Source organism: Orcinus orca, chromosome 14 (assembly GCF_937001465.1).
Source record: "Orcinus orca chromosome 14, mOrcOrc1.1, whole genome shotgun sequence".
In the NCBI taxonomy this organism is placed as follows: Eukaryota; Metazoa; Chordata; class Mammalia; order Artiodactyla; family Delphinidae; genus Orcinus; species Orcinus orca.
In genome coordinates, this window is record NC_064572.1 from 52,534,307 (window position 1) to 52,560,443 (window position 26,137).

At 37.5% G+C, this 26,137-nt stretch overlaps 1 protein-coding gene across 8 annotated transcripts in view; it reads left to right on the plus strand.

Moving 5' to 3' along the window:
- The window catches only part of MINPP1 (multiple inositol-polyphosphate phosphatase 1), a 167,801-nt gene that overhangs the window by 39,535 nt on the left and 102,129 nt on the right, over nt 1–26,137 (plus strand). For 2 of the 8 annotated variants that reach the window (XM_004285345.3, XM_033415856.2), the window contains one exon: nt 5,033–8,112. The exons of 4 other annotated variants lie outside the window; for them this stretch is intronic. In XM_004285345.3, the coding sequence (XP_004285393.1) occupies nt 5,033–5,426 (394 nt within the window). In that variant the 3' untranslated portion in view covers nt 5,427–8,112. Of the gene's footprint in view, nt 1–5,032; nt 8,113–26,137 lie in introns of those variants that run through there. 2 more of the 8 variants (XR_007471134.1, XM_004285346.3) reach the window with 2 other exon arrangements.

A 26,137-nucleotide genomic window follows, 5' to 3' on the forward strand; every position in this document is an offset into this window, starting at 1 on the left:
AATTCTCATCTGCAAGAACCAGGCATATGTTTTGTTTGTATTTTTGTTCTTTCACCTTACCACCTTTTTTCTCCCCCTTTCTCATCTTTCCTCCCTCTTCTAAAAAGCGAAACTATCATGGTACCTGGCACTTGGCAGAGAATGCTAGTATCTGTCACATCTAAACAAATGGCAGAATGGATCTTTGAAAAGTCTCTTCTTTATGTTTCAGAAAATTGAGCACATCCATTTTTGTCCAATGCTTTTTTTGTATGAATACAAGCAACATCAGCCAACTTCTTTTTCTGAAGTAGCAACAGCATCTGCTATTTGTGCAAGACACTTTAAGGCACAAAGGTTAAAGGCAGACAAAAAATAATCATGAGTGAAATTGTGCTCATTTCTCCTTCTTTATATTTGGCATTATTGTAGAAATATATAACCTACAAAAAATGGTAAGTTGCTTACTATTTTCTGCAAGCACATTTGGATCTCTAAGTAAATTGATGTTTTTAGTTGTTTAGATTGTTTTGGGGAAGGCTACATTAGTCTTGACCCTCTAGTATGTAGTTTTCCTTGTCCTTAGTTATCATTATTGTATTGATGCATTTAACCAGACCTTCAAACATACTGTTTTTGTATATTGCATACTTCTGTAATGGAGATTGATCTGTAGTAAGATGATACTCATGGCATTTATTTTTTAAATTGCATTTAAAAAATAATTTTTAATTGCTTCCTATTGAGAATTGCTTGGAATTCTAAAATATTTTTTTTAATTTAGGTGGATCATATGGCAGAAGACAGTCATTTATTTTTGTTGATTTGGCTTCCTATATGAATCTAATATATAAAGTTATTTGATTTCCCATAAAACTCCCAATAAGCATTTTTAAAGCACAATTTTTCTCGACTTTCTTCTCAAAAATAGCTGATTTTAATATGTGACTGAAAGTAGGCAGTCAAAAGAGAAAATGGGATTTATTGCTTTTTATATAAACCTAAGGAACCCTAGGTTTAAACCTTAAATTTGGGTAACAGCTTAGATTTAATTTATTCTGTAGCTTGGATGTAGTTAATAGGACTTTGAACTCATCATTTGTACATAGCCCTGTTGGTCTCTTCTCTTCCCCAACACACATTTTTTTGTTTCATATGTGTGTTTGTTATTTGTTTTTTATCTGTTTTTCTATTTTCTCTTTATTTGATTGACTTTTGAAACCCAGGTAGGTAGGGTAAGGCTGTTTACTCCACTGTCTATCACTTTCCCACATAATAGCCACCAGCCACATGCAATTATTCAGCATCTGAAAATGGGATTGATCTGAATTCAGATTGCTGTAAATGTAAAGTACACACGGCATTTCAAAGACTTGGTAGAAAAGAATAAAATAGTTTTATTAATAATTTTTATGTTAATTACATGTTAAAAGTAGAATATTTTATATTATATATTGCCTTATATATTCTTCCCAGTTTATTGGAGTTCCCCAGTGGGGAAAAGAGGAGAGAGTTGCTGACAGTTAAGCCTTTCAGTGAGACAGGGAGGGTATTGCTGCTCTCCTTCCTGAACTCTGATGTGTCCTAATAAACCTTACAAAGAGCAATAGTAGAGTATTGAGCTGAGGGTTGTTCCTGGCTTTGCACTTACTGCCTCATGGCTAGAAGATTTAAAATACAAACCAGTATCTTTATATTACATGTTTTTCTTTAACTTCTATCACTATTAAATTCCATTATATTTACATTATGGCAGTGGCTTTGGCTTATTTATAGTCAAATATATAAAGGGGCGAGGCAAGTAACAAATGAATGAATCCATCCTATCTTAAACAACGTGAAATGATATATGTCCTGTGCAACAGGTATATGTCATCTCTGGAGGGTAAACCTTATTTATTCCTGTTCAGCTGATGATTGCCTTGTTAGGAGTTCATGTTGCCAGATCTTTCAGGTTTTTAAGAGGAGCCACAAATCTGGATTTTTAAGAATTTGAAATCTCCCACTTTTAAAATACTGACAAATATTATAAGATGTAAAAATATTTATGCAGTCAAACTAAATATAACTGTGGTTTGAATGGTACTGCTTTAGAACTTTGGACTTAAGGAGATACTGCTTGGAAATAAATAAAGGTTTTAGGTACTTTAGATGACCTAATTAAAGTATACCAGTTAAGAAAAGAGGCTTACAGTCACCTGCTGATGAATGGTTTTTAAATCTCACACCTTTTAGAGAATATTAATCTCAAAATAATGGATAATTGAGAAATAGTATGTTTCTCTGTATTTTTTGAGTATACTTTTCTAGTATAGTTTATTTTCTGTAGGGATGTTTTTCTGCTCCTTATTCTCTTATTTATTTTTCTGTTGCTTGTTATAATGTAAATTTAGTTTTCCTCAACATTTAGAAGAAGTCTGTATCAGGTTGCTCTTTTAACCTTACAGAGCTCCCTTTTCTGGTGTGTGTGTGTGTGTGTGTGTGTGTGTGCGCGCGTGTGCGCTGTTCAGGAATATGGTAGCTTGCTTCCTGGCTCTGCTCCTCTCCCCCCACTTTTATCTGGGCTTCCTTTTTCCTTTATCTCTGTGGTCCCTCTCCTGCTCAGTCTTGACCCCACTCCCAGCAGTTTCTCCTTAGTGTGGCCTCTGTCCTTCAGTGGAACTTTGGAGCAGTTGTTTGGAGAGTTCATAAGGGCTAGATTTCTGCAGCCCCAAGAGAGGCCTAGAGGTAGTCCTCCCTTGCACTCACCAAGTTGAAGTTGAAGCATTTGAGTCCCTGTTTTTTTGCTCGTCGGCGGGGGTCTGCTCTTAGCTGTTGGAGGCCAATTTCATATTCTCATTATGTGGTCCCTCCATATGTAGTTTACAACATGGCTGTTTCCGCTCTCAGGTCAGCAGGAAGATCTCTCAGAAACTTCATCCCCTTTCAGTAACCTACCCAGATTAGGCTAGGTCCACCCAGAGTAATCTTCCTTTTGATTAACTCAAACTCAAATGATTAGGAAACTTATTTACATCTACAAAATATTTTCTGCCGTATCATATGACATAATCATGCAAGTGATATCTTGATAATATGTAGGTCTTTCCCAATTTAAGAGGTGTGGATTATACTGGGTATATACACCAAGGGGCTGAATTCTTGGAGGTCATTTTAGAATTCTGTCTACCATAATTTTTATTCTATTTTTAATTGCTCTAAAAGGTAACATTACCTAAAGCAAAAATAATTATGATATGTTGTATGTTTATGGCATATAGAAAAAATCAATCTATATTACTATTGTCATTATATATATATACATATACATACATATATAATATATAGTATCAGTACATACATATTCTACACACACACACACACACACACACACACACACACACACACACACACACACACACACTAGAGTAACCTAAACCCTTCCCAATTTCAGCTGCTATCTCAGATTGGCCCACAGCACTTTCCAGTGAATATCCGATGGCTGTTTGGGATTCTCCAGTTTTCAGATCTCTTACATGCTTCCCTCTGCTTCCTTCTACACTGATACTGATAATATGCAGGTCTTGAGGCTATTGATGATTCATGGAGAATACTTTTCCACATAGTTATGTTGTGAATGTTTCCCTTGGGTTTGGGATCTGCTGTCCATTTGCTCCATCTGTGTTTTGTTTTTTGTTTTTTTTTTGCGGTACGCGGGCCTCTCATTGTTGTGGCCTCTCCCGTTGCAGAGCACAGGCTCTGGACGCGCAGGCTCAGCGGCCATGGCACATAGGCCCAGCCGCTCCGCAGCATGTGGGATCTTCCCGGACTGGGGCACGAACCTGTGTCCCCTGCATCGGCAGACAGACTCTCAACCACTGTGCCACCAGGGAAGCCCAACTCCATCTGTTTTTATGTAAGGAATTAGGAAGGTTCAAAAACTGCTGCAAATGCTGCTGTCCTCCCAGAAAATGTGAACCTAATGTGTTGGGGTGGTGGCAAGAAGTCAGATGGTTAACTGTGTTTGAATAGGTTTATGAATTATATTTAAGAACAATAGTCATATTCTTTTTATAAAAGTTGAGAGAAGGCTAAACAGTCATTTGCTGCTGCTTTTAAAAGAAGCCTTTACCAGAAAAAAATCGTAGAAAACTTGGAAAAAACAAAAATAAAAGTGACCTAGCTCATGGTGTTGGAAGCTGTTGTGTTTCTGGCAGTGTATAAAGTCCATTCCCAACCACAGACACAGTAGATGAGCTAGAATAGGTTATGTCTCTACCCTTTTGTAGCTCTCTTCCACATTTTGTGCCCAAGTTGGGTCTTATAAAACATTGAGGAATAACATGCATTACTGTTCACTGTTCAGACTTGGTTTTAACCGAGAAATTTACTGAATAGTGCTTGTCCTTATTCCCTAGATAAAGATAAAATAACATTTGAAATTTATTCAGATGAGCTCCAAGGAGTAATCAATATTTATTAAGGGCCAGTCCTTCACAGACAGGCAATGCAGTTTTGAAATACATATCAACTTCAAGTTCCTTAATCTACAAGAAAAGACTCAACACTCTCTTTAAACTTAAAGAATAATGTGTATGCTCACTGTTTTAGATGGGTTTACAATACTACAGTGTTCTAAAATTTTGGAACATAACTTTTATTATAAAAAGTTCAGGGCTTCCCTGGTGGCACAGTGTTTGAGAGTCCGCCTGCCGATGCAGGGGACGCAGGTTCGTGCCCCGGTCTGGGAAGATCCCACATGCTACGGAGCGGCTGGGCCCATGAGCCATGGCTGCTGAGCCTGAGCATCCGGAGCCTGTGCTCTGCAACGGGAGAGGCCGCAACAGTGAGAAGCCCGCGTACTGCAAGGAAAAAAAAAAAAGTTCAGTTCTCTGCCACACAGAATTTCAGCCATATTGTTGTTATGTAGACTGTTGTTATAAAGATTACAAAGAGATGATAAAGTTGTATGCTAATTCTAAGTATAGCTATTATGTTTAAAAGCTATCATGTTAAATTACTTTGTATGTAAAAATATGTTTATATGTATTTTTTTCTCTACTTCTCTTTTAAGTTTTCAACCAGTTTCCTCTCCAGTCATCCTTCAGTTTGGTCATGCAGAGACCCTTCTTCCACTGCTTTCTCTCATGGGCTACTTCAAAGACAAGGAGCCCCTAACAGCTTACAATTACAAGGAGCAAATGCATCGGAAGTTCCGAAGTGGTCACATTGTACCCTATGCCTCAAACCTAATATTTGTGCTTTACCATTGTAAAAATGCTAAGACTCCTAAGGAAGAATTCCAAGTGCAGATGTTACTGAATGAAAAGGTGTTACCATTGGCTCACTCCCAAGAAACTGTTTCTTTGTATGAAGATCTGAAGAACCACTACAAGGACATCCTTCAGAGTTGTCACACCAGTGAAGAATGTGAACTACCAAAGGTGAACACATCTGATGAGCTATGAGTAACTGGAAAACATTTTTAATTCATCAGAAATCTCCAGGGAGTGATCCCATGCTTGGAATAGGTGGGCAATCCCTGGCTACAGCAAGCTTTAACATTACTTGGGTATTTCTGTCTTTTCAAAGAAAAACGTTTCTTTTTGAGTCTGGACATGGATGTGTAAGAAATGATTCTTCACTGGAGCAGCTCTCTTAAAGGAAAAAGATCTATTCAAAAAGATAACTGGCACTACAAACATTTACAGAAGTTAAATATTTATGTACGAAAACTCACACTAAGATAGAATGTGATTTCAGGATGATACTTGAAAGTTGGAGTAACAAAATATTATGTCAGTTGGACAATCCATAACTTGATTGGACTAAGTCTAGGAACTTTGCCAGTTGTGCTGCAGTTCTTTCTCTTTTCCTCAGGTAGCACAGTTCTGGTATCATCTTTCTTAATAAGAACTATTATGATTCACTGGGAGTATCGCTTTGAAAGAAAGCTAACATCTCTCTAGTTGAGAATTCGAAACGATATTAATAAACAGAGTCTGATTTAAAAGAACACCTTCACTGAAGGAAGACAAAAATATAATAAATATCTTTGCTAGTAGTATTTATAAAGTATTTGAACACTGTTTCAATAATTCCTTTTAACCTCCTAGTAAGTCTTGCAAAGCCATTCTTTAATTATTATCATTCCTGTTTCACATATGTAACAGTGGAAGAACAAAGAGGACCATTAGCAACAAGACAGAAGAATAGAATCAAAGTTTCTTAAATCCATTGCTTAGCATTTTTTAAAAAATTTTGTCATTTTTGCTTATATTTTTATATTTTACTATTATGTGAAATATATCTTTTGATGGTTTAGTTTCCTTTTTGTTCATTTCTGTAAAGAAAGACTTCCTACTGGTGGGCTTAGTTTCACAGATATGAACCCATTTCAAAGAAATGGTTCTGAGTTCTGTCAAATGCCAGGAAAATGTTTGCTATAATAATAAACAGAATTCCTGTGACTTTACTACCAGGTCTTTTCTGCTCTCCGTATTAATACACAATCAGTAACTGATGGTAACAGGCTAGCATTTCAAGCAGCTTTGACTAAATCAGGCAATATAAGGAAATTTTTTTCTAATAGAAGTTTCCTCAGATTTTCACTTATTAGAGAAAAATTGAAATCTGTTTTATTAAAAATCTAAATAAAAAGTGATACAACTATATATTGAAGGTATAAAAGAAGATGCATAGATCATTGGTCTGTAGATCATTGATCTTCAAATGAATGATATTCATAAAATAGATGATTAGCTGATAAATACTACTGATACATCAATACACTGCTGATTGTTCCTGCAAAGGTCTGGTATTAATCTTTTTCTTTTTTTAAATTTGTAATTAGGCAGACAAGAAGAGAACAGTATAATGAGCATTCATGCCCATCATACTGTTTTATCAAAATTAATATTATATCATTCGGTTTAGATCCAAATAAGAAGAATTGAGGACTTTTGTATGCCTCCCTGGTGCTTTTGCCCTCACTCCCTTCTTAGAGGTAGCCACCAACATGAAGCTCAGTATTTACCACTCCATTGCATGCTTGACTCTGAAAACTTGTAGTATTGTTGTGGGAATTTAAAATTTTCTATAAATGGACTTATACTGTGCGTATCATTCTTGAATAATTGATTTCTTTTAATTGCTATATTTCTTTTTGAAAACTTCTTGATCCTGATACTTGTCTTAAATTAACACCATCAGTTCATCAATACCTATTGTGTACTTTTTATGTACAAACACTAGACTAAGTCTATGGGCATGTTAAAGTGGAATGAACCTAGTTTTTCTTTCAAGGGGATTATCTTAAAAGACCTTAAAATAAATTTACTTGATGTCTGGAACATTAATTTGATTCATAAACTTTTCATAGACTATTAAAGTTTTATAGGAATTGTTTAATTTATTGTTAAATAGGACTATATGGTTATCATTGTAGTCCTTGGTATGTAAAATAGTTCAGGATAGAGGGTAAGTGTGGTCCATTTTCCCTAATGTTACAGAGGTTGTGACATTACTCTGGTGCTATTATTCTCACTTAGGAAATGCCTGAAACTGAAGAATCTCATGATAAAAGCAAAAGGTCTTTTCTAGAATAGGATGTATAAAAAGTTGAACGTTGAATAATAATCTTTGACCAACAAGAGTTCATTCATGATAGGTGACCAAATTATTCAGTCAAGCCAAAATTTAATCGCTATCGGTTCTGAGACTTTGGTCAGTTAGTAAATAGCCTGTGGACGTTAGCCATTTTTCTGTCTAGTCTACAACTTGATGTGTGCAGTGCACTGTACTTACTGTTTTTTATAGTCATTTTATCATTTTGAAGTTTTTTCTCTCCAACACATAATCATGTACTTGAAACTCTTTTTGTATATAATCTTGATCTCAAAAGGAGCTTTTTTTTTTTTAGGCAAAATCAACTTTTATGATAGCTTTGAGTGCTTTCCTTTTATAAACTTCAGAATTGATGCATGCCCTTAAACATTTGGGAGCTACATACAACCAAACCAGAATCTATAAGTGTCAATTTTTGGAATATATTTCTCTAAGGTGGTACTTCATATAATTCATTAATGATCCTTGGAATTTGGACTGTGTTCTGCCAAATGTAAGCTGAAAATAAATATTTGCATTACAGTGTAATTTGCCTGTATCTAGCTCTTCTCCTTAACTTACCCAATCACTTAATTCTCATAGAATCACAGGTCACTGAATTCTCTCCTAACTATTCGTTTTCTCTCACTCAAGCATTTTCTTCCACTCACCTATCAGCTCAGTCTACCCTTAAGCACCTTCACATCAATCTGTTAAGCTATTTTTTAATTGGTGTGTGTGTGTGTGTGTGTGTGTGTGTGTGAGAGAGAGAGAGAGAGAGAGAGAGAGAGAGAGAGAGAGAGAGAGGAGAGAGAGAGAAAGGGAGAGAGACAGTATTTTTGAGAAAATTCCACAGCAAGAAAAAAGATGTTATATTCTTCTAGTTAAAAGATTTGTAGTTTGAGCTTCATACCTTGCAACCTGAGAGGAAGTTAACTTCTAAAACTTTAACTATTTTATCATTACTGGAATAATACATTTTATGATAGAAGGATTCTTAAATTTATTACTTCTAAAACCAGTCTCAGTTCAACATCTTCCATGTACTATATTCCCAGATTTTAAACCATTATTTAGACCCAAGCAGTTTATGTTCACACTTTTGTTTGTGTTACTGGGAGAACAAATAATTGTTCATTAGAATGATAGCCTTCCAAATTGAATAATACTCCTAGTATAATAAGAATGTTTCATTAGAATATTTATTTTACATTATTTATGAAATAGCTAATATGAAAGATTAAGTTGGGATTTTTTGATTCTCTCAGCAGTTTTCATTAGAGTTCATTCTACCAACCTTGGGGTTCTGATTGTCTCTTGACCAAATGTTAACAATGTGGGTGCTTTTGGAAACTTTTTCAATAAATATTCTCATTCTGGAAGAAAATCCAATTTTGATGTAAAATATGTAAATATGTACTTGTGAACCATATCTATGATAGAGAGAGAGAGAGGTGGGGTCCTTGGGACAATGACTCGTCAGAAGACCAGGGCATGACTAAAACACAGGCCACTAGGGAACTGGGAAATAATTGAGATGAGATCCCAGTGAGCCAAAACAAAAACCAAGCGGGAATATTCCTCTACTGAATTAGTAGAATTAACCAACAGGTTTAAACAAAATTGTAGGGAAGGAGTTGAAGCCTTAGTGTTCTGTTTACTGGGTACTTAGGGAGGTGGTATTAAGTGGCTCAGAACTGATCTGTGAGATTTTCCTACATATCTAGTACTAAGTTATTTTCCCGAACCTTGGTTGGGGTATCAGGGGATGGGGAGGGTGGAGTCGGTCAGAAGTGCTCTTCCTTGCCCTTTCAGAGATCTGATTCTGTTCCTGCCCCCATTTTCATCTGGGCCTTCTCTTTCCTGTACCTTTTTGTCTCTATCATGTTTAATATGGATTTTTATTCCTGGGAGATATTTCTCAAAGTTATGTTCCAGAAGGGAGCTTCAGCTGGTGAGTTTTGAGAGTTCATAGGGCCCCTCTGCTCAAGTCCTCTCAGAGCTTAAGGTAGTAATTCCTTGCACAACAGCAGTTAGCCCTCTAAACTTCCAGTGAGTACCTATAGTGACTTGGGAGTTCCCTCATTCCATCAGCTACTCTGCTGCTTCCCTCTGCTTCTTCCCAGTAAGATGGTGCTTATTGGTATGGGCCTTGTAGCAGTTGGTGGTTTGTCTTCCACCGTCTCAGTTTGGGAAATTCTTAGGGATGCTTCATCAACTTGTGTTGCAGATACAGTCTATGGGTTTTTGTTTTTTAACTTTTGTTGCTCTCTTTTTAGGTGATGGGAGGTGATGGGAAACATTAAAAAAAATCATGCCATCACTGTCATCTTCTCAGATTCTCCTTTCTAAGTCTTTTAGAGGATCATCACCATTCATACATCTTCACTAACAAAGTTCCTGTTCAAATAATTTGCCCACTTCTTAAAAATTTACTTATTTATTTATTTTTGGCTTGTTGGGTCTTTGTTGCTGCACGCAGGCTTTCTCTAGTTGTGGCCATAGGGTCCGCATATGTTCAGTTTTGGTAGTTACTGCTAAACAATTTTCTGAGGAAGTTGAACCAATCTATACTCCCAAAAATGGTTATGTGAAAGTGCCATATGGCTGACATTCTACCAATAGTTGGTATTATCCATCTTTTTCATTTTAGCTACTTTTATAGTGTGTTGAGTTATCTCATTGTGGTTTTAATTTGCATTTCTTTATGGTTAATGAAATTAAGCATTTTCAAATGACCATTACATAACTTCTTTTGTGAAGTGCCTGTTCTAGTCTTTTACCCATTTTTGTATTGGTTTGCCTGCCTTTTTTCTCGTACTGATTTGTAGGCTCTAGTAGCTTTAAATCTTTTTCTTTATCCTTGATATTCTGAAATGTAAGTGTGGGATTGTCTTTGTTTAGTACGAGAAGGTAGACCTGAAAACTCGTGGTTTTTTCCAGATCTGGAAACTTCTTAGTTTTTCTTTCTTTAAACATATTTCTCTGCCATTTTTCCATTCTCCTCTTCTGGAACCCCTGTTAGATGTATGTTGGATCCTTTCAATCTGTTCACCTGTAAATTGATCCTTCAGGGCTCTTCACAGCTTTTCTATATATTTTTCAACCTTTGTCTCTCAATGCTTCTTTCTAATTTCCTTACTGTTTTCGTCTAGTCTAGAGTTTATCCAATCTGGTGAGGGTTTTTTTGTTTGTTTGTTTGTTTAATTTTATTACTACTTTTTAAAAACTTCATGACTACTTAAAAATAATTTCCAGTACTTCTAATTGGTTCTTTTTCATATTTACCTGTTTTATTTCTTTTTATCTTTTGTTGTTCTTTTAAAATGAAAGTTAATCTTCAGTTTATCTCTTTGGCCATTCTAAACATTTATTTTAGAGTTTTGCCATTCTGTAACATAAAATTAATTTTTTCAGGGATGAATTCATGTTCTCATTGTTGATTTCATTGTTTGTTTTTCTCTTTTAGCGTTAGATTTCTTTTTGTTTGAAATGTCTTCAGCATACTTGTTTACCAAAGAAGTTGTTTATTTATGTCTTCTTTTTCTCCTTTTTACAATCTTTCTGTCCTTAACCTCTGTTTAATGATTCTGCAGTGGCTGCAGTCTGAATACCTAGCCCCAAACCATGTCTCATAATGATATTTGGGGGTCTCCTGTATCACCAAGCCATTCCTAGGCATAAGCATTGTCTTTCTGTAGTGTATATAGAACATGTATTCTTATCAGTAGTTGTTATTTTACATCAGGAATCTTGCTGACAAAAAATCTTGCTGATTCCTGAGGCCATTGCCCCGTGTTCCCTGGCCTGCCAAGGCCTACATGTCTCCTGGAAGTGGCTGTACAGCAGTTTTTTTCATCCTTTGAAATCCCTGGTTTCAACTAGTAAATCATTAATTTCCTATCTCATTTGGAACATATTTAATCCCCATTAAATTTCAGAAGTTAGAGGCCCACCCGTGTCTGCCCGCTTCCTGGCCAGGAGCATCAGCCCCTCTCACTGCTTCATGTTACTCTTCTGTTTCTGGTTCATGGAATATGTAGTATTTTTTTGAGGCCCCTCATATCTTTTCTTTATTTTGATTTTTGTCTTTATTACTGTTTGAGCAGAAGAGGTTTGTCAAAGTGTGGACTTACTGAGTCATTTTGACCAGAAATCCAGTTATATACATATTTTTATATGTATAAAATATAAAGGGGTTAGGAGTCCACGTTCTCACTGTTGAGGGCCCTGGTTCGATCCCTGGTTGGGGAACTAAAATCCCACAAGCTGTGCGGTGCAGCCAAAATATATATATATATATACACATATATATACATATATATGTATATATATGTATATATATTGAACAATTATATATATATAGAAAATACATATATATTGGACAATTATTGAACTTCTCTGAACCTCAGTTGATTCATATATAAAACAAGGCTATTGGACCATGGTCCTTAAAGTCCATTCCAATTCTAAATTCTGTTGTTTATGTAACTTACAACCTATGATTTGTGTCTGTGTTCAGTCAGCTAATTTGTAGTGTAGGACACTTGAAATCCACGTTTTCTGCTTTCTGACTCAGCAGCTGTTTCTGCCATACCTCACAACTATCCTCATTGTAAACACAGCAGACAATCAAGAAATCAAATCCATAGCATGCCACACCCACCCAGTCCAGTCGTCTAACTAGAAAGTTGGGGATTTCTCCAGTTTTTCTTACACTGCTTTCTGGAATTCCAAACAGAAGATCTGATAAGGTTTCAGAAGTCGAATGTGTGTGATACAAAAGTTGATTCTTTCTTTCTTTTTTTTTTTTTTTTGGCCGTGCCGCTTGGCTTGCAGGATCTTAGTTCCCCTTAGTTACCTGACCAGGGATTGAACCCAGGCCCCAGCAGTGAAAGAACCCAGTCATAACCACTGGACCAAGAGGGAATTACCCAGAGCTGATTCTTATGCAAAGAGCAAAGGGCAACAATTGAGAAAGAAGCTTTTTTGCATAGTTATTATAATCTCAGAAAACTGGGATGTCATCAGTGTAAGCAACATGCCTGATGCAGAACTGGAAGAGAGAACGATCAGGGGGTGGTTCTTAGATCGTGAAAACAGTTACAATGACCACATCATCAAGGAAGTAAGGCCTGGCCAAAAAAAAAAATTACCTGTTGCTTTTTATTTACTAACTAACCCAACTAAAGAGATGGTTTTTAAAAAGACACAAAACCTGAAACTTTCAGGAAACTGATAACATTTTTTTTAGCCAATTAAAGAAATTCAGGCTCCTGTTCTGATATGCTAACAGCTAGTTTATAGAGTAATTTACAACACAAGTCTACGGACTATAGGAAGGCTCTGTTGTGTTTGAGAACAAAACAAAAGCACTAGACTGAAGTACAGTCTTGTGGTCTAGCGTTATCTCTGCAACTCACTAGCTATGTGACTTGACAAGGGTCACTTACCTTCTTCACATCTCACCTTTTTATTCACATCTGGAAAATGAAGAGAGTTCCAGAGAGAGTATGTTGGTGATAGAACAAGCAAGAAAACACTTAGATCATGAGGTCTGGAGAGGTTTTTTTTCCCCTCTTTGAATTCTATTCTTTGTTTTTAAACACAACGTGTCCTAGTTGGTTGAATTAGTTCAATTTCAAACCTCCAAAGTTAAAATATAGGCATGTTAATATAAGTTGATTTAATTTTTAAAGATGGCAGGGATAGGTGCGTAGGAAATTTAAGGAGCAGCTCAAAAAAATCAAGCCCTGTGATGACTTAGAGAAGTTTGTGCTGAGCTCTCCACTGAGTCTACAGCTCCATTTGGGGACCTGCGTTGGCATAACTGACGGTTGGGATTGGCCTGGAAAGGAAGTTGTCTGGTGGAGCTGCTTTTTCTTGTCTCTAGAACTTGGCCTCACCTCAGCTCATGACACTTGAGTGGATTATTATTGCTCTAGGCTAGTCCTGTATGAAAATCTTCTTGCTTATGATGTAATGCAGGCAAATCACTTCCCAAAGCAAACAAGTACAGGCTATCTACCTGAATCTCTTCTGGCTGGTGCAAGCCACTTTTTCCCCAATTGAGAGCAAAAGCTAATTAGCTAATTGTCTATTTGGGGCCAAATGACAGTGCAGTGACAGAAATGTGAGGTTCGTAGTAACTCGGAACTGAGGGAGAAGTAGTGAGGCTTTTGTGCCTTGAGTTAAAATCTAAAGATGCTTTGTGAGAGCAGAACCCGCTGGGGTCAGCAGGACTACCGCTTTTGACCCCAATGCTGAATAAAGTGAAACTAGGAAAAACAACCAAAAACATCGCCTCTCTTGATATCCTCTGTTATCTGCCAGCTCTGGAAGCTTAAACCTGTCTTCTCCTCCCTCTCCTCCCCTCTTTCCTACCCTGCCCTCAGGATGCATGAGGGTGGAGGGCAAAGCCATTAACATGAGGGGAAGGAGTTAAGCGCTGAGAAAGAAGAGGGCAGGTTTGAGGTGCACGGGGTCTAGGGCTTGAATCCTCTTTGTGGTTGTCATTGACTTCTAAACTGGGGTGGATCGGTTTTAGCATCTGGAACAAGTGCCCAGCACGTAATAGCGGTTCAACAAAGTAATTGTTGAATGAACTGAACAAGTTTAAGTTCTGAGCCAGGTGTGCTTGTTGCTCTTGACTCTTTCTTCTGACTTTTTCTCTCCCTCTGATGGGCTTACCTAGGCCAGGTGTCCTGGGGCTGCGGTGTGTATAGAACATGTATTTTTATCAGTAGTTGTTATTTTACATCAGGAATCTTGCTGACAAAAAAACAATGCTCGTTGCAATAAAACTATCACCTTGAAATATCACCATACATAATTCAAACATTCCTGATAATTGGCTCTTAGCACGTAAAGTACTTAAACAAATCATATAGTCAACTATTAGGCAAATAATTTAATGATAGAACACGAGAATTTCTTTAAACACAGTATTTCAAGTTACTCTATTTTTGTCTGGAGTACAGATCTGAAATGGTACAAATTGTACTCAAATACTGAACTATGAATTAATCGGATAGAATGAAACATAAAAAAAAATTCTAACTTAAGTTTCCATTCGTTACTCCAACCTGCTGAGAAAGCCTGGACCAGGTGAGCGCTAGGTGAGGGATGCATGATCTCTTCAATGTGTTGCTTCTTTGCTGACTTGCTAGTTCTTCCCAAATCCCCTTTTGCATGCTGTTAAAGCAGTCAGATCCAGAGGAACTTGGGTATGGGCTTTGGGAGGAAAGGGCTGCAGGAGCTCCTTTGCTCTTAGGCCCTAGGCCTGCCTCTAGCCATGTGAAAGGGATCCTCCCCAAGGACCAGCTCAGCTTACTCTATAGTCTGCATGGGGGTTTAGGCCAAAGTCTTATAACGTGCATTTTCCTGGCCTATCTTTTGTGCATTTTGTTTGTTTCCTTCAAGAACCCAAGGGGGGAAGGAGGCCAAGGGGAAAGAGGGGGAAGAAGAGAGGCATTTAAAATCCTGAGTCCCTGCCATCCCTTCCTCTGTTTGTAATCTCTGCTCCTTTTAAGTATGATTTACGTTATTCATGGAAATCTGTCTAGAGGAAGCTGTGGTCAGAAGCTGAAACGTTGTCCACCTGCGTGCCAACGTACTGTTCCATTGATTTCAGTCATTCTGACAGGCAAGAAAGGACTAACAGGTTGTGTGCTTACCGTGCTAGGCCTTGAACTAAGTCACTCACCTGTATTCTCACTGATCCTCACAAGAATCTATGAGCTAGATAACTGTTATCATTTCTCTTTCATAGATGAAAAAAACGAGGCTCAGAGCGAAGTACCTTGTCCAAGGTCAGGATGTGCTAGGTGTGGGAGACAAATTCCAGCAGTCTGACTCTGCAGCCAGTGTTCTTACCTATTATATGTGTCTCCCTCCTCCACCACACATCCTGAGGACAGCCAACAGTGTGCTCACGCTGGCCCAGACTAGGGAGAGTTCGCTTCTCGTTCTCAAATGATGCCTGCATTGCATGGCTGGTGTCTGGGACTCCACCATTAGACAGACTTCCTTGTGACTTAAAGCTTTGTCCGACACATGAAGTGACACACCAAACTGCATCAGTCATTTCCTCAGCATGAAAGAATAAATTAGATGTTTTCCTCAGTGGATTGTTTATATCTTTGTGCTTCTGCCAAAGAAGAGTTGCCATTTGAGTCTAGTCATTATTTGTCTTAATAGAAATTATCTAAATTTGAATTTGTCCATCATTCCTAAAACACTTACTGACTAGTATAAATAGCTACCTTTTATAGCACTTACATATCATTTTGGAAAGGGCATCAACCCATCGTTATTCTTATCTGGAATATTTCGGCAAAAGAACTAAAGGACCTGGATATGGTCAGATGACTCAGAACCAGAGGGAATGGGTATATTTCTGTTCTCAATGAAGTTGTGCTTTGTTGGCACTAAATATGAGTATCAGTTCACGATGATGAGCAGGTCAGCCAAGGGACAAGAGTACTGTATTTCTTTTCAGTAATCTAATTGGGTGCCTTTGGAAGTCACCGAGTCTGTCCACAAAGGAGGAATGACATAAAGAAGCCCTGTATTCACCACAATTATAATTCATTTTTAAATGACTTTTTAAAAAATCTCTGGAATATATTCAAGGAAATATTTTAAGGAATAACGAAAGTCCTCATATGCCAAGCACATGTATCTTTAGCATATAAAATGACATCATTTTTCACACAAAATTGGCTTCTTAAAATGACTGGTTTGAACTTTGCCGAGCTAGAAAGGTGAGGCTAAACTTTGCTTTACTCCTCCCTCCTGCCACTGCAGATATTTATGAATGTTAACTAAATCTGATTCATTCTCAGATGTTCCATTCAAGGTAATTGTACAACAATACAACTTAAAGCTATGTCAAAGGCGACAGCAAAATAGTATCATTTAGAAAAAGTGTAACTGTTAGGGTAGTTCTCAAGTTAAATAGTAATGGTTTTCTTGTCCATGTCTAGATAGGTTAGTTTCTTTATTATTATTACATTAATGCTTTATTTATTTTTGCTGTTGTTGCAAAAATACCCTTAGAAAACTAAGATATTAAAGTCTTGAAAAATGGTTAATGGACACGTCTAATTACTGTATTTCATAAGATTTTTAAAATGCAGAAATCTAGTAGACACATTTTGTATTGTGAATATATATTTAGCTGATGAACTCTAACAGTTCAAATAGAATCATTTACAGTTTATTGAATAAATAAAAGTACCTCCATAAAGACTCACATGACATAGGTTAGTTTCTAGTATCCATCTTCTGATGACGTTTTTCACAAACAGCCAGGAGATCCATTGTCTTCCAATCAGTAATCTCATACGTGTTTTAGCAGAGTTTATATAAATCGGATGCCCAGGATTTGGGCTTCAAATTTGGGCATTTACCGAGAATTTACTGAGGCTCCACTTTCATGCTAGGCACTGGGAAAATGACATGGTGCCCATCTCAGGAAACTCATGGCCTTCTGAGGGAGACAGACCCTTAAGAAGATCATTGCGGTGCGCTGTACAAGTGCTGAGGAGACACATAGAATGATCAGCTCTTCCTGGGAGGATCAGAGAATCTTCCTCCATGAGGTAACCTCTGAGCTGAGTCAGGAAGGCTGAGTAGCACTCACATGGCAAGAAGGGGCAGATGGGTGCCAAGTCTCAGCATGGTAAAGAGCTGTGTTTTGGGAACTGCAAAGGCATGTCCATTAATCTCACATTATAGAACTCTAGCTTGATTTAGCTCTGGACAAAACAGTTGTAACAATTACTGGTTTTCTTGAGAAAGGTGAAAACAGGGCCTTCGTATTTGAACATATCTAGCTTCAAATCCTGATTCTACCATGTACCAGCTATAATCTTGAGGATATTACTGTCTCTGTCTGAGCATCAGTGTCTTTATTTGTAAAATTAGCATACTTACTTTGTGTATTTTTTAAAGGCTTATGAGAGACAGCACAGGTAAAGACCTATAACAAGTAGGATTGCCAGATCTGGCAAATAGTAATACAGGACACCTAGTTAAATTAGAATTTCATAAAGCAACAGATGTTTTTTGTATAACTATGTTCCAAACCTTGCATGGGGCACACTTACACTAAATAATTATATGTTGTTTATCTGAAATTCACATTTAATGAGGCATCCTGTATTGTTTATCTAATAATAAACTCTAATAATAAGTGAACTGTAGCTCAATAAGTTATTGGCATAATAGGTGTTTTTTATGCTGGGAAGCACTGACTTGGAGGAAACAGGAGGTTTGAAATAAAATCACAGACTCTACATAGTATATAGATGTGGATGCACATATGTGGAGCGGGGTGAATAGTGGGCAAGGTGGAAGGTTTTGGTTAACATCGGGAAACCAAAAGCTTCTCCAGGATCGGCAAACATATTCTCTTAAGAAAAAAAAAAATTTAAGTTGGTTAACCACCACTACCACAACAAAATCAACACATTCATGAAAACTGCTTCTTTAAAGGCCAGGCCAACAGGATCTGAGTTTTGGCACTTTACAACTTCAGGCCTTTCAGCAGACTGGAATGGTAGAGATGTTGGCCTTTTTTCAAGGCATAAAGATAGCTTTGGGGCCCTTAATGTGTCAGACTCTACACTTTTTCTCTTCTCTCTCCTAATAGAACTGCCAGGTCTCAAAGTCCTTGGCTACTGGGCAGGTGGTGCACACTGGACCAGCTAAAAGGTCACAGAGTCTAGCACTTTACAGAGCACTTAGTTGATGTCAGGAACTGTGGGGGGGAATTCAAAAAGGGGTAAGTCCCCTGCCCTCCAGGAGTCTGTAATTCTATTGTGCCTGGAAAAGAAAAGAAAATTGCAGAATTGAATTTCCTCCTGTAACATGTGTTCTGTGACAGCCAAGTGGGCTTTACCGGTGTATCCCCAGAGCTGAGGATGGTACCTGACAAACAGTAGAGGCCCCATAAACATTTGGTGAATAAATGAATCAGTGTGGGCTGGATTCACTAAAGAAGGTTTAATGGAGTAGTTTAGTCAGAAATGGGCCTTAGAGGAAGAAGGTCTGGCTGAGCAGAAAATCATTTTCACCATCACCATAGCAGCTGCCATTTACTATGAACCCGGCACTGAGTGAAGGACTTTATGTGAATTCTGTTCAGATGTTTCCAATAGCCCTTAAAAGTTTAGGTCTGCATGGCCCCAAAGCCCATTTTGCTTCTGCAGATCAGCTTGAATGTTACCTCTTCAGGGAGACTGTCCCTGACCATTGCTGTCCAAAAGCATTCCTTCCTATTACTCTCTATCTCAGCCCTCTGTCCTTTCAGAGCACTGGCGACACTTCATGTGAATCTAGTCAATATTTTTGGTATATCTTTCTACAGTCTCTGAGGACAGGGGCTATGTCTGTTTTATCACTGCTCTGTTCCGTGCGCCTGCCAGCCAATTCATTCCCTGGCACTTGGTAGACACCCAATACATATTTATTGAACAAGTGCATTTGCATAGAATCATCTCCTCAGTTTAAACAAACAAACAAACACCTCCAAAAAACTAAGAACAAAAAACATAGCTGACAGGGACTCCAGAGTCTCCGGGTCCAAATGTCCAGGGATGGGCCAAGGCATCTATTTCTTTTCTTTTTCAAAAAAATTCTGTATGTGAATCTGATGCACAGCTAAAGATGAGTGCTCTAGTGAGGGTAGGACACTCTAAGAAAACGATATGAATTCATGTTAAAATCTGATGGATAAAATTTCCTCTATGCAATCTTTTAAATAAAGCTTCATAGAACTTTCTCTACTCTAAGAAACACATTGGGCATTACCTTTGGCTCAATATAAACTTGTTTCATACCTAATCACATTCATCCTGTTCTCTCCAACTTTACAAATGAGAAGATACCAGCATAAGCAACAAATACATTTAAATTAAAATGTATTTTCCATGATTCTTAAACATGAAAAGATGGTCAAGCTCATTCAAAATAAGAGACATGAAAATTATGCTGATATCATTTTTCATCTATCAGATGGCAAAAATGCAAAAGTTTGACATTTTATTGGCAGGGCTACAGGGAGACATCCATTCTGATACATTGCCGGGAGAATGCAAAATAACCCAGTGAGGGAAGTTTGTCAATATCTGCAATACTATATATGCAGATACCCTTTGTCCCAGTCTAGGAATCTATCCCAAAGGTATACTGACAAAATATAATGACATACATTCAAGATTTTCATTACAACATTATTTATAATAGCAAAAGAGAAGAAGTAGCACAAATGTCTGTCGGTTGGGGGTTGGTTGAATAAACTGTGGTACATACATATGATGGTCTTTGCAGCCATGAAAAAAAAAATGGGTAAGCTGTGTACATACTGGTATGGAGTAATCCCCAGGGTATTTTTTTAAAGTGGAAAAAAGCACAGTGCAGCACAGTTTTTATAGTGATACTTTGTGTGTAAAACAGGAAGAGAAATAGGAATATCTGTAAGCATTTGTTTGTATTTTTTTTTAAATGATGAAAGGATAACTCAAAAACTAATAATTAGCTATGAGGAAAGGAAACTAGACTTTTCTAAACATACCCCATTTAAAATTTTTATTTGTGACTACGTAAATGTTATAATTAAAAAACAAGATTAAGTCAGAAAGAAAAATGCATGATCTCTAAAATTAAAAAAACACACAGACAAAAGAAAACCTAATTGGGTATCAAGGTGGTGACATATTTACTCTAAGAAGAATTTCTTCACATTAATAATTTTCACAGTCTTTCACAATATTTTAGGAAATATTCTAAGGGCAAAACGAACTTTAAAGAAACTTAAATTATATTCAGTAGCCTTATTGTTAATGGTTTTATTGGTTTCTCTAAAACACACATATTTAATAGCTCTGTCTACTGAGGCCTAAGAATAATGACAACCCAGTAGTAAAAACTAGATTGTGTTCTCCAAATGCCATCTCCCAGTAGAAGGAGCCAGGGCACATTGGAGAAATGGCTGATTCCTGGTCTGGGGCAGGAATGTACAAGATGAGCCTGACATATTTTTTGTACCCAAAGCAAGGAAGTTCTCAAAGACCAATAGGGTCATGTCAAAAGGACTGGAGCCAACCTACACGGGCTTTTAACTGGCAGGAGATGAGACAATTTGGGCACCAAAAAGAATAACTGTAATTGATTGAAACACATTGAACACAGAAAATTTGAGTTCATAATGATACTTTTAAAAATTCAAAAAATGAAAAAAAACATTCACCATTGAAGGTAGTCAGCACACTAACACCATACTTTGAAAACTGGTCATTAAAAAGAAAGAATTAGACATTTACCTTGCCTTGTACAAACTGCAGTCTTATTTGCAGAGTTACCACGCAAGCCTGGGACTGCCCACTTTTGGAATTCTTCTACATCCAAGAAAAACCCTTCTATGTTTAACTCCCTTTTTGGGGGTTTCTGTTACGTACAACCACACTTGATCGTAACTGATACAACATGTATAAATGAAACTCTACATTTTCTTGACTATTGAGGTTGCTTTCTTCCCAAATAGCTAGAGCTCCTTCAATCCTTGCTTACTGTACAGTTCCCTCTGTCAATCCCTTCATTGAAATAATAATTATAGATCAGGGATGCATAATATCAGCTCAGAAGAGGAACTGGACAGACTCTTGGTCCACAACAATAAAACAGACACAATGTCTATGGCAGCCTTTCCATGCTGAATGTATCCAGAAGAGAAATAAAAAATATTTTCAGGATGATGATGAGGAGAAGAGAAAGATGGTAACGAGAATTTTGTGAAATAGTGAGTCGTGTAAAAGTAGATGAAAGACCAAACTCTAGTAGCCATGCTTTGAAAGGACCTGGGGTATCAACTTTAGATTCCACTTAATCAGAAGGCTCTGGGTCAATCCTAGGGTAGAGGATTTCACATATTTTATCTGATTTAATCACCACTGATGTAATCTCAGGTCTATATTTTAGCCATGAGTTTCCCCCTCCTTCATCAAACTCTTATCAATTATAAATAAATGTCAACATTTACCTTTTTTTTTCTTATCATCAGTCTTCTCTGGAAGTGCTAATGAATAGTTAAGGTAGCCAGAAGCAAAACAAGAGAAGCCTGTTGGTAGTAGAAGGAATAATGGAACTCCAAAGATGGCTATGTTCTAATTCCTAAAAGCTATTAGGTCATATGGCAAAGGGGAATTAAGGTAGCAGATAGAATTAAGGTTACTAACAAACTGACCTTAAGAGAGAGAGTGTATCCTGGATTATCCAGGTGGGCCCAATATAATCACATGTGTTCTTAAATGTGGAAGAGGAAGGCAGAAGGGAAGGTCAGAGTGATGCAACGTGATGAGAACTTGGCCAACAGTTGTTAGCTTTGAAGATGGAAGAGGGCCGTGTTCCAAGGGATACAGGTGGGCCTTGAGAACCTGGAAAGAGCAGGAAAACAGATTCTCCCTTAGAGCCCCCAGTAGGGACTGCAGCCCTCGTGACACCTTGATTTATCCCGGTGAAACCCATTTCAGACTTCCAGCCTCCAGAACTGTAAGATAATAAATTTGAGTGCTTTAAGCCACCAAGTTTGTGCTAATTTGTTATAGCAGCAATAGCAAACTAATATACCTGTTTGTGGTCACAAACTGAAAACAAAAATCACTACAAATGATCCAGCAGATTGGGTGCCTCAAAAGTGTGATGACAGAGGAGTTCAGAGCAGTCAATCTGATGGTGGCCTGGTCTTTACTGAACCTGATTGTGAAGATATAATGTGCACTAGCTGATAACAGCATTGGTGAAGCGTTATTCATTCTTGGCAGAGGACAGAGGGAAAGGCAAGCAGGTCAAAGGAGTCTAAGAAGCTATTAGAGATACTGGGTATAACTTGCGTCCTAGATCCAGGACTTGCTTTGACAAGGAGTTACTGTAATAGCTCAAACTTTGGCACCCTTGTTCTTTCTACAGCCCACCTTCCTGTCTATGACTTCATCTCTACATGAGAGGTAAAGAATATGTCTCATTTTACACCTATAGTTTTTCCTCTGTAGGTCAGTTGTTTATCCTGTATGTAGGGCACTTCACAATTTTTTGAAACTAAAAGAAAATTTTAACAGACTATGTCTAGGTGTTCATTTTTTTCATACTTTTCATGTTCGGGTATATGATGGGCTCTTGAATTCCACGAACTGTGATACATCTTCATATCAGCAAAGTTTTCTATTGTTAATTTGTTGCTTATGTTTATTCTGGCTTGTATTTTAGGAATAATTATTATCTTGAATCTCTAGTCTCTGCCGTACATATTTATCACATTTTCACTCTCCGTTTTTTCTTTTTTCTTTTTTTTTTTTTTTGACCGCACCACGCGGCATATGGAACTTCCAGGACCAGAGATCAAACCCGTGCCCCCTGCATTGGAAGCACGGAGTCTTAACCACTAGACCAGCAGGGAAGTCCTCAGTTTTTTCTTGTTCCCTTTTTTTTTTTTTAAACTTGAGTAACCTTCTCTACTCCACTTCCTCCCACATACATGCCTTCCTCTCAGAAACACTGTCCCCAGTATCCCAAGAGCCACAGAGTTAAGATAACAGATATGAAGTTACCAGTGCAACATTCACATTTGTGCATGGTAAGGAAAACAAATGCCATAGAGTGAAGCTTGATTAATAGTTATAAAATCAAGGAGTTGAGAGAACACACTGAGAATGAATACTGAATTTCCAGCCAGTAGATCTTTTAGGTAGAAAACAGATGAAAACAATGAACAAATAAACAGATGAAAATCAAACCATTCATAAAAAAAAATTGGTTATCTCTGTTTTTTCTTATGCTTCTTTCTTCTCAAGCTCATTCTCCAAATCACTGCTTCAATTTTCTTTCCTGTCAACGTGTGACTAATTCTGTGATTGTATTTATAACTCTTTTTTTTACAGTAGTCCCGTCCTCTCATACAGCTTTTGATTTCTGATTCCATCTCAGCTAGCTCCTTTTTTAATCTGTTTGTTTTCTTACTCATAGTTCATCTTTTATTTCAAACATCCATATTTTCCTAAATCTTATCCAGGGTAAAAACCTGAGGTTTTCTAAAATTAGTTAAGTTTCCTGTAGGAATATTTTCCAAACACGTTATTCGGAAAACTTCAAATGCCAAATTCTCTGTCATTTATGTTACGTGATGTTTCATAGGCTCCCCCTATGACATTTTAAATATTGATTATCCTTGAAAAAGGAGAACTGTATTCAGCTCTGGTGAATGCCTGTAAACATGGGGCAATGGTCAGTGTTAGAATCCTCTATCTGCATCTTAGACTGGAGGACTGGATGGGCAAACCACCTAGCCCATCTTTCTGTTAGCTTGCTGATTCCATTTTATTCTGAATCTGTTCACTCTAAGGGATAAATCCCCTGGCCCTTACCAGATAGGGCTTCCAGTCTTCAAAACTGATCCCCCCACCCTCTGGGGGCAATCATCTCTAGCAGTCTATAGTTCTACCCATATTCACCATCCCACGTTTCCCTACTTAGAGCCCTTGGTTATGTCCCTGGGCTTCTCATTCCAGGCTTTGCTACATAAACGTTCTTCCTGACATCTGACAGATGGCTGGGCAGCATTTCTAGTTTGTAATGCCACTGTAACTTTTTCATCTCCTCTCTTTGGGTTTGTGAGTATTTTATTGATAATAGGAAATAGGAGAAGGATAATCAGTATTGCGTGTATTGCTTGGCTTCTGCTCTCTAGAAGCTTTGGTTGAGAATCAGTGGAGACTTTCCTGCTCGGCTTTCAGAAACTTTCCCCACTTTCTAATTTGCCTTTTCTCCCAAATAGGAATCCTGTGCTTCAGATCTCCTGGTTTCTTCCCCTCCTCTCTGAAACACCACCCTTATTCGTAGCCACCCTCTTCATAGTAGTTTCATAAGATGGGCTCCCGCAAAGCTGACTGCAAGGTGGAGATTAGGGTGCAGGGGGTTACTAAAGAGAGCTTGAGATCAACACCTATGGAAGGGACACAGGGAAGCAGGATTAAGCAGAGGTTGAACTAAGATGCATTGCCAACGAAGACCTCAGCAGCTCTGGGGATGGAATGGCCCTTTAGATATCCCACATTGGGGCAAGAGGGGCAGGATTTTATATCCTCAAATGATCATTCTTCAGATGTGGTATGTCCTCGGAGAAGACATGACCTTGGGTGAGGCAGTTTAAATAGGGTTGACAGCTGAAGACATCTTCCAACAGCACTCCCAGCATCTGAGGGAATAAATCCCTCATTCCTGAAGGGGAATCTGGGTACCATAGCCCAGGGTCTACCTCAGGCAGTCGTTGGTTAACACAGCAATACTTTGGCCTCTCGAGTCTTAAGGAACCGAATTGAAATAACACAGAGTGCCATCTTTCATTGGGTTGATTTAGGTAAAAGGCACGATTATAAACTTCTTGCAATCAGTTAGAGTAAGACGACAACCAGATGGCCTTAGATTAGAACCAGAATTGTTTAGAGCACTTCAAGCTAAAAACACTTTTTAAAATTTTTATGAGGTATAATTGACATATAACATTATATTTGTTTCAGGTTACAACATATGATTCCATATTTGTATATATTGCAAAATGATCACCACAGTCTCGTTTAACATCTATCACCTTACACAGTTACAAAAAATTTTTTTCTTCTGATGAGAACTTTAAAGATCTACTCTCATAGCAACTTTCCAATATGTAATACAGTGTTATTAACTATATTTATATTATTATAACTATATATGTTTATATTATTTACTAAAGACATGTTTTATGACAATTGTTAAAGAAACTACAGAATACTGTTAGATAAATATAATCCTCCAGTGGTAGGTAGTTAAAACTAATTAGGAGTTGCCTGTTTTGAGAGAAGACCAAGAATTAATACAAAGACTCCTGGTTTTGCAAAGAGAATTTATGTTGTCTCTATAATCTCCCTTCCTGTTATACAAGAGCCTGAAAGTAAAATGATCACAAACTTTAAATACCTACGGAAGAGATTTTTGTTTCATTCAACTGTGAAGCGAATCCCCCATTTATATCCTGTCACCTTACAAGTCAGCAAGGCCACATGAATGGAAACTATGACTTAGTTACTTGGTATATGCTTCCTCAGAGACAGTTAATGACTAGAGATCAAAATAATTCAAATCAGGGATTACAAGCCACATGCCTGCAGAAGAATGGGAATGGAATGGCGGAGCCTTTGATTTTTCAAGAGAAGCTAGAAATCCAGATTTCTATGTGAAATTTCCAGAGTTTTTAGTGTGGGAAATTAATTCAAACTTAAAAAAAACCACCATGTGAGTCAAACAATAAGTGTTATAAGGTGAAATCAGGTATGTAGGCTGCCAGACTGTGACCTCTGAGTTCAGCCTTTCATCAGAATCCTTTTTGGTGAGGTTAATGGAAGTTGCGAAACAAACAGAATGATGCTGTAGTTTATTAAAATAGCATTTCCTTCAAAAACTTTGTTAGAATGTTACCTTGGCCCCAGGATATTGTTGTTTAAATAGACAAACAACATCAAGAACATCACTAATATGCATTAAG